This window comes from Symsagittifera roscoffensis, chromosome 8 (assembly GCF_963678635.1).
Source record: "Symsagittifera roscoffensis chromosome 8, txSymRosc1.1, whole genome shotgun sequence".
NCBI classification, from domain to species: Eukaryota; Metazoa; Xenacoelomorpha; order Acoela; family Convolutidae; genus Symsagittifera; species Symsagittifera roscoffensis.
The window spans coordinates 42,749,152-42,768,966 of NC_087069.1; the positions used below are offsets into that span (position 1 = coordinate 42,749,152).

The 19,815-nt window shown below is 39.1% G+C and overlaps 1 protein-coding gene across 3 annotated transcripts in view; it reads left to right on the plus strand.

Annotated features, from left to right (window-relative positions):
* LOC134853083 (conserved oligomeric Golgi complex subunit 3-like) overlaps nt 1-19,815 on the plus strand; it is a 115,887-nt gene that overhangs the window by 86,905 nt on the left and 9,167 nt on the right. For 2 of the 3 annotated variants that reach the window (XR_010164316.1, XM_063869019.1), the window contains exons 2-4: nt 16,972-17,310; nt 17,672-17,819; nt 19,420-19,622. Coding sequence is in view for 2 of the 3 variants with exons in the window: in XM_063869019.1 (XP_063725089.1) it covers nt 16,981-17,310; nt 17,672-17,819; nt 19,420-19,622 (681 nt within the window). In the remaining variant the exon portion in view is untranslated. Of the gene's footprint in view, nt 1-4,221; nt 4,555-13,850; nt 16,751-16,971; nt 17,311-17,671; nt 17,820-19,419; nt 19,623-19,815 lie in introns of those variants that run through there. The other variant, XM_063869017.1, reaches the window with a different exon arrangement.

Genomic DNA, 19,815 nt, shown 5'->3' on the forward strand with positions numbered 1-19,815 from the left:
GTTTTTGTGTTGCTTTTTGTCTTTTTGCTCGTGTTTTTGTCCCCCTAGTTGCCCCCCTTTACTCGGTTAGCTAAGCCTCGTTCGGAGAGCGTACCAGGAAGTTTTCTTGAGTTTTCTTAAAAAGCTATCACGGTACAACCGGAAGGTTTGCACGTTCCTGTCGAACCGTACCGCCGGTACTCTAGAATGGGCATTCAGCCCGAAGCTGTCTCAAGTGGGTTCGACTCCGTAGTCTTGATGTCGTAAACACCCAGGAGCGCCATAAAAACACTATGTAACATTCGTCTACTGCAGTCACACATGAGGCTTAAGAAAAATAGGCCCTATAACCACTGGCTCAAGGGTCAGGGACACCATCTCTTGTGTTTTTCTACCTCAAGAACGGTCGGAGCCAGTTCGGTTCGTTTGTGACATGAGACTACGACCCGTTACAGCTTAAAGGCTACTACTAAAATATCCCCCACTCTAGAATTAGAAACGTCCCCATACTTAGGTCTCTAGATACCCAAAATACATGAACGCCGTTAAAAACCGGGTTGGAACAATCCGTTAAGTTACTTTTTATTAGACAGTGGAACTTTGATCCATTTCAGATGGATCAACCTAAAACTCGCCTTACCTCAACATAACAATTATAAAACACACTCTAGGAATTTAAATTAAGTACTCACATCGTAGCACGCTCAAGAAAGGAAAGTACTTCAGTCGGTAATTAACTCAAGAATTAACTAAGATAACTAGATGAGTTCAATGTTTATCAGTTTTAATGGCAGAGATAAGTTTGAACTCTAGAATGTTGTTTCTCGTGAACCATTGGGACACTCAAGCTGTCCACCTTTCCACCGAAGGTTCACTCTAGTCCAGTTCAAATAATAATCCAATCGAGTAATGACAATCCAGTTCTCGGGAATACGCTTGTCTCTGTTTCAGATGGGACAGCTCTACTCTTGTTCTATTGTGACAGAAATTGCGAATAGCAATTTCCCACCGTTTTATTTAGCAACTTTCCCGCGATTGTTACTCGATTGTTCTGACTTCTCTTGATCTGATTTTCAGTTATCGCGAGAAAATCGTGCATGACAGGTTCCATTCGAAATTTTGAAAAACTAAATTTCACTCCAAAATCAAGTGTTTTTTTTTCTTCTCTCAAGGTCAAACTTCCGAACATGACCGACTGGCACAGAACAAAAGAAGTGAGGGGGAAGCTGTTTGGTCCATCTTCCTTTGTTGAATAGGATGCACTCACTCCGGCAGAATGGTTAGCGTTTGAGGGGATTCGAACCCGGTCGACCGGTAGTTACAACGTTTTCATATACGTTAAGCTATATTTACGTATATTTACGTTCGCAATTTGATAATATGCATTTTACTTTTGCTCTGCAACAACAATATCAAACTTGCCTGAAAAAAAGAGTTACTGAGAACTTGGTGTCGACAACAATCTGCATGCTAAACTTGTTAAAGAGGCTGAAAACCCTCAATAGTTCTAAGTGAACCGGCCCTGATAAGATTCATCCAATAGTGCTACTCGAAAGCGCATATCTTATTGCGTAACCGAGTCATACGATCATCGCGAAATCTCTAGAATCTGGCGTGCTGCAAGAGGACTGCAAAAAGGCCTGTATCACAACTTTATTTACAAAGATAACATGAGCCAAGCAGAAAACTCTACCGACCGGTGAGCCTAACAAGGATTCTTTATAATTTCTCGGATAGTCGGATTCGAGACACTATAGTCTATAATTTGCAGAAAACAGAAAAATGGAGGGAAGTTGTATCGACTGCATCTACATAATTTTCAGGAAGGCTTTCGATATGGTTCACTACCGAAAATTGTTAGCAAAGATTTGGAACTACGGTGTTCGAGGCAAACTGCATAAATGGGTTTAAGCATTCCTGTCAGGAAGGACCCAATGTGTCGTTGTAAACAATGGGAGTTACAACCAGCCCATATGACCAGTGGAATTCCTCAAGGCAGTGTGTTAGGGTTAATTTTGTTCGTCATATTTATAAATGACCTGCCAGACTTGATAACAAGCACACTTTGGATGTTTGCTGTTGACAAAAAGTATACCTCATAATGGATTCTCAAGATGATCAAAAACGTTTTCAAGATGATAAAGAATCAATGGTGGCCAGGAGCGAAAACTGGCAAATTCCATTTCCCCCAGACAAAACCAGAGTAATGCATATGGGCAAACCCTTATCAAGCAGGCCGAAAACAGATTGGGATCGGACATATCACCCCCACAATCGTAGTGGCTAAATCCGAAAAGGATCTGGGAGTGATCTTTGATTGCGATCTCAAGTTCAATAGTCACATTGCTGAGAAAATGAAGAAAGCCAATCGTATCCTGGGACTCATTCGTAGGATATTTGAATATCTGGATGCAAGCATGTTGCGATTGCTGTTCAGCTTTGTTATAAGATCTTATTTGGATTCTGTTTCTTCAATCACGAACCCTCGACATATAAAGCTATCAACAAGGATAGAAAATTTTCAGTGGCGCGCAACGCACTTGGTGGAAAAGAGTAGGAATGAGACATTTTATTAAGGACTACATGAACTAGACCTTCCTTCATTTGCGTTTACGAGACTGCGAATAAACATGATCGAGGTGTTCAAAAATCTGCATCCAACATCAAGATAGGACAATCGGGTCTCCAACTCGTTGCTGAGCAAATGTCAGTACGAAGCAACACGCGGACATCTAGCAATGCTCACGAACCAGCATTTCTATCTGAATCGTCGCAGTTTTGCTCTCAACGAATAGTTCAAGCATGGAATGAGGTTCCAACCAAAATTTTGATAGCAGACATTGTCAACGCCTTCAAGGCATGCATAGATTCTACCTGTACGCAGCATCCGTCAAACTTTAATAGTGTAACATTCGTTCATACATTACACAGTGACAGATCGTAGATAAAGTACCTATTGACGACTGGCTGACGACGTCATTTACCTTAATTCTATTCGTTTTTAACCGTCTAGACCTAGCCAGTTATTTTTCTGGTCTGTTAGGGGCTAAGTAAAAAGTTACAATTTTTAGGCAGTCAGCCAACTGACTTTTGATCAGCTTTCGTTTACATGCGAAAATAACCACATAGCTGGGTCTCGGATCCTCAGACTACGTGATTACTATTAAAAACACGGCATGAAAACTATATATTACTATGTTTTTACTGAAAGTTTTATAGTAAATCCATTGAAGATGGATTGACTCTTTCCTCTTTTCTAACTACTCATGCTCTGAAATACTAAACAATATTGGAGTTAATTAAATCGTTCAGGGCATTACAGTAGCTGAAATACGTATCCAAAGTCTCTAACAGTTTTTGGGCACCGGGCCGCCAATTCCGTGTTCCCCAGGTATAACATCGTGGCACGGGAGGGTACGGATCCGCTCCGGATGTCCCACTGGCCCTTCCTTCTATCTAATCTCGTTCAGTTAAGTGTCTTATCTTGTGGTGTTTTTACGATAAAAGGCTTCTTTTTACTCTTGTTTTCCCTCGACTGTTTTTCGTCTCGTAAACCCGGCTGTCTCTTTCTCTTATACTTTTCGGACAAAATGGCTGTTTTTTACATTTCTCAGAAAAATTCTAGCTCCAATCGAAATTTTGTAAATTTTTTTTCTAGAATATTCCGAGCGGGTTCGACTGTGCCAATCCGGGGGAATGGCACATAGTGACTTCAGATCATAGTTTCATGATAGTATTGGGCTCCCAGTACCTCGGAAGTTCGGTTTCTGTTGGTGCAGGAAATTATGCCCAAATATAATTGAAAACTACCACACGCATTGAAAGCTATCACATGTGCGAGGTTTGAAATATCTATCGTACATACAAAACGCCATAGGAAACATCAAACGGAAGTATCAACATGTAAAATTTCAGCAGCATTCTGCAAACCCGTTTAACATCGCTACCATGGACTAGTTTGAACGCCACAGGATCTTCTTTTACAGTTTCGGTACCTGTATCTCATTATTCATCTCCTTGTGATTCGGATGTTTCTCAGATATGGATTTAATTCTTGCTTTGAAGAGGGTAGCTTGGACTATTTGTTCTGGTTATAAAAAAAATATTGGAAGAAGTTCAAAGTAATTGTTCTTCGAAATGGAATTTTAGAGCGAGTTTGAACTCGAATTTGCGTTTAGTTTTGTCCTTTAGTGTCGAATAAATAACCAATAATGAACGAAAGAAGCCACTGTAAAGTCTTTCAGAAGAATGTCGCGGAGCTATGATGAAAGATGCCAATTGTACCTTGAATCTACACGAGAAAACAAGTTTCTCAATGGACTTCTCGGTCCTGATTTAAACATAAAACGACAGAAACTGCAGAGTGAAACGTTAGCATTGCTTTCTTCTCATGCTGATGACATTGGGCTGCAAATGCGGATATTGAATCTGTTTTGGTCGAAAGTTTGTTACTCCACTATCACAAACATCAGGAAATGTCGGCGTCAGTTAAAGCATGGAAGTGCTCAAGAAGTAGAATGCAGGAACTTGCTATTTTCGATGTTCTCTTTCTTCCAGAGTTTGTCAGAAGCCCTAGTAAGTAATTTAATACGGTATAATCAAATTATTCAGATAAAATGCTTGGAATGACGCTTTTTCTTTTTGAATAACCAAGGTCATTTTTCGATACTAGTTTACAGTTTTGGTTCCTCAAAAGTAAGCATCTTAATTTCTCTATGTTGATAACACTGCTGGCATAGTTTTTCTGTAGTTAATTATACGCAGAAGAAGAAACAACACTTTAATTACTGTATAAAACTCTTAACATCAATACTATGCATCAAAATCGTACTGCTCCCGTGCGTTAGATTGTTTCTCTGTTGAAAAATTTAAAACCCTCTGACTCAAAAGTCTATCGGAGGTGTCCAGCAAAGACGTATTTTAAGCGTGTTTACGTTTTAGTGCTTTCAAAAATTGTTCAAGAATGGAGTTTCGGCTGGGTGTCATTTAGGTAGTTTGCTAGTCTCAGACATTGGAACTTGTGGCAGCAAAAATAAAATGCAACTGAATTTGAGCAAAACCAATGTCCTTTGCATGAAGCAAACGACAGAGGCCGGCGATAAAAACAGTCAGATAAAAAGTGTAAATGATCAAAAGGATCTGTGAGTCCTGTAACGTGTCTTGCAACGTACCATGGAGCGAAAACTGCAGCAGGCGAACTCTCAAGGGTTAGAGATCTCTGTACGTCTTGATGAGAAACACGTCTAAAAAGCAACCATGGAAACTAAACTCAACGCTTGCATAGGATATGGTGTCCCTGTACTAACATATGCCGCGCAGGTATGGTACCCCTCACAAATCGATATTAAAAAGATCGAAAAAGTTCAGAAAAAAGCGACTTCATGGATATGCAGCAGCTGCACTGACTACAAAGAGAGACTATTTAGTACGAAAATCCTGCCGCTATCCATGTGCATGGAACTGCATGATGTCTTGTACTATATTTCTGTGCTGCAAGGAAACTACGCATCGATAATATACATGCAATATCTAATCGTGGACGTTTAGTACGATTACAAACATTTCTACATGTCCCGATCCCGCTTAAGAAAATGCGACGAAAATTTGTGGATCCGATCGCCCAAACTACTTAACATCGTACAGAGGATTGTAAAAACAGATAGGGTAATCGACAAAATTGCAATCACTAAGCTGTATCAAACTTTTTTACGAGAAAAATTCAACGAGGTTAACTCATGCACATAGCGAGTGCTATGACTTTGTGGAATCTTCAATACCCTGAAAAACTCATTTTTGTGCCAGATGAAAACTGAGGGGTGAAAACCCTTGGACAGTTGTCCTAAGGTCTATACTACTACTACTAGCACTAGAGCTAGCCATCAAGTTAAACCATCCAGTACGCTAGTGCCATGAGGATCTAGTAACTAACGATGACAAACCATGTTGAATGCATAAGGCAAATTAATAGGGGCAAGTCCTGTAGTCGCCGTTGATGACAAAAACTCATCGATGTAAGTTTCGAGGGTTGACAAAGACAAGCCACTAGAGTGGAGAGGACGAAACTCATGCTAAGGTGCAGATTTTGAGAGGCTTTTTGTAAGAATAAAGTGGATTAAAAATAACTATCACAGTGCCTAAATAGTGACACGGGATGGTGCGAGTCCGTTGATTTAACGCCTTTTTTTGGTTTCGGCAACTGGACGTCCTTGATGCGTCTCTTTTTTGGGATTTTTGTTTGACATTGAATACCATTCAAAATTATGAATTAGAAATTTCTGGCTCTTGGCACCAGATCTTTGTTAACCGCACTGAAGTTATCGGAGCTCAAAGCTATTGATAGTTTAGCTGCTCTAACGGCGGCCTCTGCTTCCCGCGAGAGGATTTCCAGTTGATCCTTACAAGTTTGCTACAGTATTTTCTCCTGTACTTTGTTGTGTTTATCGGTCTTTAGTTGCGTATATTGAATATAAAACTTGTCTATGTTTTCTTATCTCTGCGTAAATACTTCCACCGAAACAGAATGAAAAAGATCGGGCCGCAGAGAAGTGTTCCTTTCAAGAAACGACCCGCTTAACAAGCGAAACGAGGCATGGAGGCTAAATGTCCGGAAGGTATCTTTTCCTGTCTTCTCTTTTTTTTCAATCGTTGTATTCATCACGTCGGCGGAGCCCTGCTGTGATGTGATATCGGGCCGCTTTTTACTTCCCAAAGTTTTGATGGTGTGTCAACGTTTAAGATGAATTGGAAAGTTTGCTCCCTATTTTTTCAGTTTTTTTTTTTGCGATAAAGAACGTTTATTATGCTTGCGATTAGCAAGCGTTATCAAACTGGAATATAGTTTTTTTTTCTAGATAACAACTAGTTTAACAAAATCAGGTGGCTCAGCTCGGCTGTTAGCCACAGCCAAAGTCAATTGATAGCAACAGAAAAGAATGCCTGCCAAAATATTTTTTCTGAGCATGTCTGCCTTTAAAATGGCAATTCCATTCGAAATTTTATTGTCGGTTGTTAATCAACTCTTGTTTTTGTTCTCTTTTTTTTCAATTTTTTTTTCACTTTAAGTTTTTTTTCGGCTTAAATGGCTTCAGCGGATGCATATCTGTTTGGTTACCTGTTAATTCGCTGTATGAATCAACAAATTTTGTAAATTGCCTTTGTGCGTATGGAAGGGTAGGTGGGGGACTTAGGATTTTTTTGGCTCAAAACGTTTTATAGCTCAATTTTGATGTTTTATCGGCTCAATAGTCGTCTTCCCAAATTTTGTTTTTTCAGTATCCGCTTAATGAACTTTTTTCATTCATAATGCTTATTTAACACTGGCAGTTGTATTTTTCCTCAATTTTACCTGCATTCCAGACTTTCAATTTTTCAAGTTAATTTTTTTGAATATTTTTTTTCGATGCAGCTTGCGTCGCTTTTTTTTAGGCTAGCTGCCGTGCCATTTTTCGTTGTATCGTTAGTATTGCGAAGCTTGGCTTCGCCTCTGTTTTAAAATTAGTAGATTGTCTGATCCTAATTGAATGAGGTTGCCAAGTTAGCGAACGGTAAGCTGGTCTGATTATTGTCATTTGTCATTTTAAGATGTGAAGTCTGGCAGCATTTTCAGCTCCTAAAAGACATTTTCTACTGTCTTCGAGTATAATTTGGGCTTTAATAGGGATTGAGTTTTTCTCAATGAGGCAGGTTTCTTGAAAAACTGCTATTAGCTTTTCGTACTCGCACACTGGTTGTACTAGTTCGGGTTTCTTTGAACATTTTTTTGCTAATAGGGGTTGATTACAGGTGGCTTTCTTACAGGTAGGAGTATGGAGAGATAGGTTATGATTTCGTTTGTGAGTTTGATTTGTAATAATTTCGGTTATTCGAAGGTTGTTTCTCTGGGAACAAGTGGCAGAGTGAAATTTGGCTGGCGTTTTGTGTGTATGGTTTACTGCGAGGGCCACGATATGTTTGTTTGCGCAAATGGGAGATTGTTCTTTAAGGCTTGCGATCCACTCCAATTTAGGCGGTCTCATCCGAATGTACAACACCAGGTATTTGCTAGAGTGCGTGCATTTTTGAGTTACACTAATGGTTCGTTTAGGAGTCAGCGTTTCGACTGTTTCCGGCACGTAAATGGAGAATAAGAATTAATAGACGGAACAGCCCAGTCAAAGTTCGGCGCTCAGAAATTAATCACCGGTTTTGGTATGCTTTCTGTGCTCCCAAAATTTGGAAGACTGTGATGTTATTTGCGGAAATTTGCTGATCGCCATTTTGCTAACCGTTTCGCGAAGGGAAACTATGGAATAGGGTTGGTTTTCTCCGCGGAAGTTTAGGTACCTTCCGGTAAACTCGAAAGACTAGGTGCGGTGTCATATTGAAGCTCTAATATTTGTTGTGATTCTGTAAATTTGTATTGTTTTCAGTTTGATGTGTTTGGCGGGGTTTTAATACAGTTTATCTTGTTACCTGTTTTACGACATCTTCATGGTAGCAGGGTCTCAAGATGTCCGCTAGAGAGAATACAGAGAACACAGAAGCAGATTCAGTTGCAGTAGGAGGAAGCATCAACTTCAAAACCCCGCCAATATGGAGATCGAATATGAGTTTTGAAGAGTGGAAAGCAGATATCGATGTATGGAACGTGGTCACTGACCTAGATTTGTCAAAAAGAGGACCTGCAGTACGTTTAACACTGACTGGAGCAAAGAAAATTACAGCGTCAAACGTCACAATTGACGACTTAAAATCAAATGATGGGCTCACAATTTTGCTAGAATCTCTAAAACAGGCGTTCGGGAAAGAATCAGCCGACGAACTATTCGCGGACTATGAAAAATTTGAGCGTATAACTCGAGGAAACAGACCTATCATTGAGTATATTACCGAGTTTGACCAAGCGCATTCCAGGCTGAGCAAACACACTTTGAAAGTTCCGGACGGTATTTTAGCATGTAAGCTTTTAGCATGTGCATCGCTTGACGACATGCATAAAAAGCTAGTTTTATCTGCCACGCCTGAGATGACGCTTTTAGCCATGAAGAAAAGTCTGAAAAGGATTTTTTCTTCACATATCAGCACGGAGCGTGAACTGAATGGCAATGCGCCAACTGTGAAAGAAGAGCCGACATATCTAGTAGACGAAACCTCTGCGCTGTGGCCAGGTTCTGGTGGACGAGGCAGAGGTGGAAAACCGTTTTTCAGAGGCCGTTATCCTCAACGAGGACAGAATTTCAGGGGACGAGGCCAACGGGCGTCTGGTACGAATCCTATGAATCGAGAAGGAAGAATTTCCACATGCGCAATTTGCGGATCAAGATATCACTGGGTGCGTTATTGTCCAAACAACGAGAACAAAGAAAATCAGACGTTGCTGACGAACGAGAGTAAAGAAAATTCCGAGGTTTTCCTCAATTTTGTGATGCTAGAAGGGAAAATAGTACACGAAGCTTTTGGCAAAGCAATTTTGGACTCAGGATGCACATCGACAGTGGCAGGAGAAGTATGGCTTGAGAATTACATTTCCAAGCTTTGTGACAGTCAGAAATCGTTGATAACCACGAAAAACGTCCGACGTTCTGTTGTTTTTGGAGGAGAAAAGTCAAAAGTTTTGTATTGTTTCCTTGCCTGTTGTTATCGGAGACATTTCGTGTTTTCTTGACGTCTCCGTCATACCCGGCAATTTACCTCTTTTACTGAGCGAAAAGTCCATGTCGAAAGCAAAATTCATCATTGATTTTGCAAGAAACAAAGTTTTGCTTCCAACGGGTTATGAAATTGCTGTTACGAGAGCTTCGAGTGGACATATGCTGCTAGACATATTGAAACACGAGAAAAATGACTATGTATTCTTCTCTGAGAGTAAATCGCTGAGTGAAGCTGAAATATCAAAGTTACACCGTCAATTCGGTCACTGTTCCGCCGACAAATTATCGTCGCTGGTGCGAAACGCAGGAAACAAAGTATCTGCTTCCATCGAAACAATCGGGAAAATTATAGAGAAATGCGAAATTTGCCGTCAATTTGGAAGGTCGAGTCCGAAACCGGTAACTTGCCTCCCTTTGTCTGTCAGCTGGAATGAGACAATTGCAATGGATTTACACGAAATGGTAGAACTTGGGAAAGGGGTCTGGTATTTACATATTATTGACCTTTTTACCAGGTTCTCTGTAGCTATTTTCATCAAAAATAAACGAGCAGAGACAATTGTGGAGCAGTTTGCTATCAACTGGGGATTGGCTTTCGGATTTCCGAAAAATGTACTATTCGACAATGGAGGAGAGTTCGAGAATGAGATCATGAAATCTATGGGCGAAAATTACGATTTCACCATCAAAACTACAGCAGCTAGATCGCCCTGGTCGAACGGCGTTGTTGAGAGGCATAATGCCGTCATAACAGAAATGTTCCTAAAAATGCGTGCTGATGACCAAGTTAACGCAACTGATGATATGGTGTTGAAATATGCAGTTTTTGCAAAGAATTCTCTGTACAACAAAGATGGGTTTTCTCCTTATCAACTCCTTTTTGGGTCTAATGCAAGATTGCCAAATGTGTTTGGGCACAAGGAACCAGCACTGGAGAATACGACAACAAGTGAAGTAATTTCGCAGCATATTCGACTTCTGAACACATCTCGGAGAGCGTTTCTAGAGTCTGAATCAAGTAATCGCGTGAAGAAAGCTCTTAAATCGAAGATATATGCTGATAAGGATGTCAATTTTGAGTATGGTCAGTCCGTTTACTATAAAATGGACAATGAGAACCGCTGGAGAGGTCCCGGAACTGTAACTGGAATAGATAGATCAGTAATCTTTGTTCGTCATGGCGGATCTTTGAGACGAGTTCATAAATCGAAGCTACGAAGCGCCACTTCTCTGGAAAATTGGACAAGTCAAGAAAGCGGAATGCAACTTTTGCCAAAAACTGACGAAATCCCAGCTTATCAGGGCCAAATTTGCGTTAATCCCGTTGATCAGCGTCAAAGTTGTCAATCCCGTTGTCAAAGTCCGGTTTGACAGACGATGAACAAAGTTTAGAGAGGTTAGAGAACATCAATTTTGATGATTCCGATGATAACCAGGTGATACAGAAGGATTTGAAGTCCAAAACAGACGATTCTGACGTCGCCACTACCAGTTTTAGACCCCACAAGGTGAAAATCGGAGAGAAAGTGAGGTTTATTTCAAATGAACCAGGTTTTGACGGTGAAAATATCGTTGCCACGGTGACTTCTCGCGGAGGGAAAGCGCGCGGGAAAAACAAAGACTGGTGGAATGTAACCTATGACCAACCAGAGTGCATCAGAGGCAAAACTGACTGTGTAGATGTGACTAAACTGCAAGATTTTGACGTTATGACTAGTGAATCTGTGATCCCGATAGGTCCAGTAACTGAGGAGAATGCTGCTGAAGTGTTCATGGCTGTGAGCGACGAGTTTCACGAGCAGAAGAAAGAAGAATTCAAAAGTTGGGCTTCTAACAACGTTTTTGAGAAAGTCGAAGACGCAGGGCAGCTATACCTAAACACGCGATGGGTTTTGACTGACAAAGATGGCCGAAAGAAAGCCAGGTTGGTTGTTAAAGGCTTTGAGGACCCCGAGTATTACAATGTGATAAAGGACTCACCCACGTAATCGAAGGACGCGTTCAGAATTTTACTCGCTATATCCAGCTGCAAGGGTTGGATTTCTCATTCGATTGACATAAAAACGGCGTTTTTACAAGGCGAAGATCTAAAGCGGGAAGTGCATCTAAAACCGCCTGTTGAAGCAGATGAACCACCCACTGTTTTGTGGAGGCTCAAAAAATGCGTTTACGGGCTCGTAGACGCTGCTAGACACTGGTACGAGAGAGTTAAAAGTGTCATTTTGAGTACAGGCTGTCAAGTTTCCGCTTTCGACCCGTCATTGTTCATTTACAAAGAAAACGGAGTTTTGCTGGGTTTAATAGCGACGCACGTGGATGATTTCTGGTGGTCAGGCACCCAGAATTTCGAAAATGCCGTTATCAGAAAGATTTCGTCGGATTTCGATGTGAGAAAGTCCGAAAAAGCTCCCTTCAAGTACCTAGGATTCGACGTTTCAGACGTCACATACGGTATCAAGATCGACCAGCAACAATATGCCTTGGAGATTGAACCCGTTGATGTTCCACATAAAGACGAATTTATGAGCAAACGACGTAAGAGACCATTACGGGCTCTTTTGGGGAAATTACAATGGTTAGCCATGCAGACTAGACCAGATTTGTGTTTCGATGTGAATAGAATTCTGTCCACTTCAAGTGAATGGTCACCGAACGATTTTGTAGCTGGAAATAAGCTTTTACGGCGAGTTCAAGCTACCTCAGACAAGTGTAACCTGACTTTTCTAGCTCTTGGGAATCTAGAACAGTGCAAAATTCTGGTTTATAGTGATGCTAGCTTCAATAACATAAATGGCACCGGAACTCAGGCTGGGTATCTCGTATTTTTGCAAGGGTCCAACGGCACAAGGGCACTTTTATCCTGGAAATCGCACAAACTAAGAAGGGTAGTACGTAGCACCCTTTGCGCAGAAACTATTGCTGCCATGAATGCTGCAGAAGCTGGTTTTCTTTGTTGTAAATTGGTGGAAGAGTTATTGTCTATTTCAGTACCTGTGTATTGCTTTACCGATAACCGTTCTCTTGTGGAGTCCGTATATTCGACCAAAATTCCCCAAGACAAGCGACTTCAGATAGAAATAACGTCTTTTCGTTCAATGATAGAAACGGGAGAAATCAGCAAACTCGAGTGGATTTCGACGAATATTCAGGTCGCTGATTGCCTTACGAAATCGTCTGGTTACGCTTCTGAAATGCTGATGAAGTTCATCCACAACAAGGCTATTTATTAGTGTTTATGTGAAACTTTCAATGTATGTGCTTGAACATGTCATTTTGACTGCATAATGTATTCATTTCTATGTGCTTTTGCGTGTTCTGTGCTATTTTCGTTAGTTGACCGTTTACGTGCTATATTCACTCCATAATGTATTCATTTCAACGTGCACTGCTCTGATTGGATCAACAGTGTTTCGCAATTTACAATGATTGCGTTTACAGCTTAATTGCTGTTTTAGCTACCGCTTTGTGCTTGTGTGTAATTACTCTGTTATTTAATTAATCGACACTATCGCCACTGAACTGCAGTAAAATTTCCTTTTCATTTAGTAACCCTCTGAATAAGGGGGATCTGTGATTCTGTAAATTTGTATTGTTTTCAGTTTGATGTGTTTGGCGGGGTTTTAATACAGTTCATCTTGTTACCTGTTTTACGACATCTTCAGTTGTGATTTGGCCCTGGAATAGGTTTCATTTTGGGTGAATTTTCTTTAAACATGTTTCGTTGTTTTTTATTTGACGAAGTTTTAAGATTTTTTTTTCAGTTTTTCGCGCAGCAACCAGCTATTCTTGCTAAGCGTGGATTGCCTGCCATCGAAGTAGGGCTGGAATTTTGCTCTTCAGCTCAAAAACAAAATTGATGGGAAAACGGATTTGCAAAGTGGGTTCAAATGATAATATTAACAGCAATAGCTGTTAGTATTAAATTTTGAATCCACTTTTTAACTCCGTTTTTTAATCAGTTTCGTTTTTGAAGTTAAATAGCAAAACTCATGGCTCCATTTAGATCGCAGGCAGTACACAAATATGATTTAAGCTTATATTTTTTCGTTGTGGGAAAAGTTAGATAATGTCTGTCTTTAAGGCTTTCAAACCATAAAAGATACGTTTTCATTGACGCTTCTATTTTCATCTTGACTGTTTTACTCATTCTGCGTTGAAAAAAGTAGTACGTAGCTGCAATTTAACTTTGTCAATACTTATGTTTAATTTTTTTTTGGGCTAGACTATTTTTCTCGGTTTTAGTCATCGGAGAACCCCTATCTCTGCATAGATTGGACGAAACCGAAAGAGGATATCGATGAAGAGGAGCCCATGAAAGAGACTAAAAACTGCGAAATACTGGAAAAAATACTAGTACTTCAAGGAGACGTGGCTCGATATCTTCTGGAAATAGACGATTCGGTTACTTACGAATCCTTTGCCAAAAGGTGCTACATGCAAGCTATGGCTGTGAATCCTAAATCTTCGCAATCTTTGTGCCAATTGGGAACTTTGATGTCCTCAAAAAACTTCAGAATCGATTCAATCTATTGGTACTTCAGAGCTCTACACGTTCATAGTGAGTGTTCAAAAGCCAAAATAAACTTGGATAGAATTTTGGCGAAAAATGTGAGGTTGTATAAAGAATCCTCAGCTATTAGTGTAGCGACAGCAATGCAGCCGCGAGATTATCTTGAGCTCCACTGTAAAAAGTTTTGCTCCTCGTTGATTTACGTTTTGGGATTAATCGCGTTCAAGAAAGAGGCGGAAATGCCGACTGATGTTGAAGTTTGTAGATGCTTTGAAAATACTTTGAGCGAGTTTTCTGAAATTAGTAAATTTATGTGGAGCGCTTTTCAATATACCCCCTACTTTCTAAACGACACAATTATTTTCAACTCTGTAATAATTTGTATTGTTACCGTAGGTTACCTAAAAAAGTTGAAATCTGGAAAGCTTGAAATTGTTCTCGGGTTTGTGCTTTGTTACTTTTCCAAGATAGTTCAACTTATGATTCTGCGGTTAGATTATTTCTTTAGTTCAGTGACGGCAAAAGCCGGAATTGCAAGTAAAAGTAACGATAAAAGTGGAGATAAAAACGCCTTGTTAGGTATGGTTAAATTAAGTTCAACTCTAAATGAAGGCGGGTCGAAAAAGTTCAAAAAACGAACACGACGAAGAAGGAGAGTTGCAAGAATGTCACCTGATGTTTTAAGTGAAGACGAAGATGAACTTAATACGCGACTGTCTAATTCAGACTCGAAAGAAGGAGAGAACGATTCAATGACGTCATCGAATGACGAGGCTTCTGATTGGTCGGGAGAAAATGATTCAGAATCGAGTGTTGGAAATAACGGCGATACTTCACAAACTGAAGTTCGAAATAAAGAATCAGAAGTTGAACTTAAAATGGAAAATGATTCGAAACCGGTTGAAATCTCAGATAAAAATCAAGTTCCAGCGGAATCGCCAGTATCGGAAACCGAGAAAAAATTGCCAAGTCTTCAAAATTTTGAAACAGCGAAGTCGTTGACTAGTATTAACGAAATTAAAATTCCTGTTGAGTCTTTAGTTCGGAATTTTCATCTTAGCGATTCAATAAAACAGCAGCTTGCTAAAGCTTTCGAAGATACAGAGTTTTTGGCTCCTTTGAAGGTCATAATTGATTGGCTGAAAGAAGATAATAACATCAAAAAACAACTACCAAAATTCTCATTGGTTCATTTTATAGTGGCTCTATCTAATAGAATTGATATCAAAAATCTCTTTGCACAAAATGATCTCCATATGTTCGAAGGGAAATATAAAACAACCCCATTGGTTGAAGATTATGCTCTGAGAAATGTCAATTTTCTCCCTAAAAGGTACAAAAATTTAAACTGGAACCATTCTGCAATATCAGAAAATGAAGAAACGTTTATGAGAGTAGCACTTATTTACGACTTCGTGGAACGAATAAGCAAAGATGATGATTTCGCAATTACTAAGGAACTTGCAACAGCTGAATTTGCATCAAGTCATGAAATAAGACATGATGAATATTCTCGATTTATTCTAAGCCTGGGCATTGATCTAAATGTGAAAGAACAATTGAGTCCAAGTTTGAGAGGAGAAGATTCAGAAAAAGAGAAAAGAAAGCTAAAAATGATGGAAAGTATGGGTCAACTTCGACTAAAATCCGAGGTTGAACGACTTAAAAAAGAAGTTGAACAAATTTCATCTAATTTACCATTCGTAATACCTGAAGCATATTGTTTCACAAATCGCTTAGACGCTATTCGAAAACTAGCTGAGTCGAAAAAAGTGATAATAATTGTCTCGAAAACTGCTTTAAATTGCTTAGACTCAATGAAAAAAGATCATCCAAGCGCAAGAGAAGCAATTAAGTTTCTAGAAAATGCACTTTCAGTTAGCAACACATGCGTTCGAGCGCAGAAAGACTACGAATATTCGCTCGTAGACTTGAGCTCGGTTAATTTCAACTGGAAAAGAAACAGAAAATTGGTGAGTCTTTGTGATATGCTATCGTGTGCGAACTATTTTGTGCAAGCTCCAACGTCAAGTGAAATCACAGAAGTAAAGCAAGCTACGATACTGTTTGAAAATCAACCGGATCCTTCAAATATGGGCATAATTCTGAGTAGTTTAGGCGCGGAAAGTCCGATTGGTTATGATATACTTGATCACTTTTGCAGAAAATTCTTTAATAAATGAATTGAAACTAACTGTTTGACTCCAATTTGATTTTAAAAAAATTGTGCTTTACAACGAGATTTTGAAAACTGTTGGACAAAAATTATATCGAATTTAGTTGAAACGTAGCCTTGATTTTTTTCTCTGCAAAACATGATGGCTTAATTAGGACGTAGGTAAGGTCTCTGTTAGAGATGTAACCAGAAATGTTTTTGCCGGAATTCCGCAACCGGAACTTTCAACTGCCGGAGTCAGGATTCCGGAACCGGATCCCTGAGTTCGTATATGGTGCTGATGAGTAACTGCACAATGCATATTTTTACTTTGGCTAGCTGTGCTTCACTGTGCTTTGTGCGCCAACGTCCTTTCCGTTAAACTTAACAGAGTAACTCTGTGGTGATCCGAAAGCATAGTTTTGCTCCATGATAACATGCTTCTTTTGAATCCATAATTCAAGTGTTTGAAAGTTTGTTCTTTTGTCGGAGATAGTAAAACCGTTCGGAAAATTCCGGAATTTTCCGTTTTTTTACCGAATTTCAGAATTAAGTCCGGCTGATACAACCTTTGCTAGCACAGAAAAATGACAAAAATTATCAAGGGCATCCATAGTGGTTTGATGTTACTGAGATCTGGCCAGTTGGTATGATGGTGCTTTCATTTATCGATAGAATCATCATTTGAAAAATATTTCAGTTCTGAAATGTCGGTCAAGTTACACCCGGGCGTCGACACTTGGGACTCGAGATTGACTCCATTACTCGACGATGAACAGAAACAACTCATAGCAGCCCTTGCTGCTTCGTCATATGAGAGACCCTACCCCTCTCACTTGCGGAATTCTGCCGACGACAAGCACCTCGAAATTGATGGTACCAATGAGTCGAATAAGGGGTCCAGATGCGATGACGGCTCGAATTCCGAGGAGCTGCAAGGGTTGTTTGATCTCAAGGAACCGGTGGAGTCGTTGCCGACGTTGGAGAAGTGGTTCAAAGGAGTTCAAGAGTCAATTTTAGACGAAAAGGAGATTCAGGTACTTGTGTGGTGCTTTGGAGTAACGAAGATTTGGTTAGGCATCAAAAAAACAGTAGTCGGATTAATTGAGAAGTTCAAAACGGCAGTCGAGAAAGGAACCATTATATACAGCAAAGGATCTAGGATTTCCTTGATTGGTTCGAAAATTTTGTCTGCTTCTAGATCGACAAAATTGATTTTCCGAGCTCCTAACACAGTATAATGACTCTTTAACTGCGTTACAAAATAAATTTGGGATTTTTTTGGCCTAGTAAATATTGCACCAAATAAATATTTTAACAAAAAAAGAAGATTACCAATTGTACATTTTGAAGTTCTTTTGCTTTTCATTTCTTTCATGTTGGGTTCATTGTTTTTAGCTTTCTGAAATCAAAGAAGACTGTTTCTCCAATCTTAAAATAATCGACTGTCTCTTGTCTGAAGTGAATCAGAGTCAAGATGACATGCAACAGTTGACGAGTATCTACAGTCAAGTGTCACACCAAACAAACGCTCTTCACACATCATGTGAGTGGCTGAAAAAATTTTCTTTTAAATTAGAACAGCCAATTTTGAACAGATGTCATGCATTACGCATACATCAAATGAATGGCCAAATTTTGTATAAGCTGTTCAAATTACAGCCCTGCCACTTATGCTAATATATCGCCAAAATTTAGCGCATATATATAGCGCATAAGAGCGTAGTGATTTGTCATTTTTAGGTGGCGTGGTTCTTCTGTTTTTTTTTGTTTCGGCCATTTAAAATGTGGACGAAATCTGTCGTCGGGTGTTTGTAGTTTTTTTAGCTGTGAAAAACTTAGTTTTATTCAAAGAAAAACAATTTTAGAAGCTTCATTTAGCGCTTCCTTGGTAGTAATTTTTTTTTGAAATCAAAAATGATTCTGCAAAAAAAAGAGAAAGTATTGGAAATATTTTTTTTTGAATTATTAATTTTTGTCATTTTCAAGAGTCGAAAAAAGTGAGGATTCTTATGTAGGTCGTGATGATTTTTTGCAGGAAATTAAAAAAATTTGATCATTCTCAAATGTGACTTTTCGCGGTTGACTTCTGATTTCTTTTTAAGCTCAGTTTAGTTCATTTGTTAAAAGGAAGGTAAACTCCATTATCAAACAGCAAACGTGTAAAGGTCACTAAAACGTGATTGACTTCTCATTTCAAGCGAAATAAAAAAAATTACCAAATGATCTCAAAGGGGTCAATTACAAATTGTTCTTGAAATTTAAATAGCTTAAAGACCATGTATTTTTTTTGGAATTCGCAAGTTGAAGTTTATTCTAAAAACAGGTCATTTTTTCTGTTTCCATGCGTTCATTGATTTTTTTCACGCTCAATGTTTTTGCGTGGTTTGAATTTTAAAGTTCAGTTCAAAGTTACGCTCAAATTACCAAAATTTTTCAACTGTCTAATGGCTTTGTTTTAATCATTCCTTTTTCGAATACAACTTGTCGATCATCCCTAATTAATAAACATTTTACGCGTTAGTATAGTTCTCGCATCACGGCGACCCACAAATAGCGCACCAATTTGAAAAAAGAAAGATTTTTTAGTAGTTTTTCCACGAATGTGGTGGGAAATTTCGGTGATACTTGCTCGGCAACTGGTTATTCCTTGAATTTTTTTGTATTTAAAAAAATGTTAATCACGCTCAATTTTTTGCAGGCTGATTTTCTGAAAGTTTAATTACGCTCCAATTACATAAGTCAGAGGCTAAAAAATATGAACATGAATTTAAAATTTCAAAAATTCTCAGCGGAATAAAAAAGTTACTGGGGTAATTTTTTGAAGAAGTTGGCATTCATGAAAGATTCTTGAGCTTCAACGGAGATAACGTGATAAAGTTTTTCCCCAAAATTCGAAGTTGAGAAAGTGTTCAAAAATAGTCATTAATGTATCATTAATAGTAATGTTTGGTGACACTGTTCAAAATGTGTGTTGGAAATCTTTTCAATGAATGATCAATGTTAGCCGAGTTTGCATGTTTTTACTTAAAAATGGATTCAGTGATTTCAAAGAATGATCTGAAAAGGAGCTCTGACTTCGAAAACAGAATTTGTTCACAGTTCTAATTGCTGTTAAATGAAAATTATCAATTTCTACAATTTAGGCGAGAAACTGCTGGAAGATGAATCTCAACTAATGAGTGGAGTATCGATGATTTCCGAGAAGCTGAACTCCTTCAATGAGTATGACAAGATTATGCAGAAATTGAACTCTCCCATATTTTCCCCGAAGTCGGGAGGGTTCAACAACTTGTTGCAGAGAATCGAAGAGTGTATAGATTATCTGAGCACAAATCCACAGTACAAGGTTAGAGAAAAATTTTCAAAGTTCTGAGTGGTTAGTGTTTGAAACTCTTTATCTCTAGGTCGCTGGTTTGAATCTCAGACCTTGCCAATTTTTTTTTCCTAATTCGTTCGAGGCTTATTTGTAATTTTTCTTATCGCACTTTAAAGAGCTGCTTTTTGACGTGTTCTCACTAGTGTTTGCGAAGCGCAGCTTC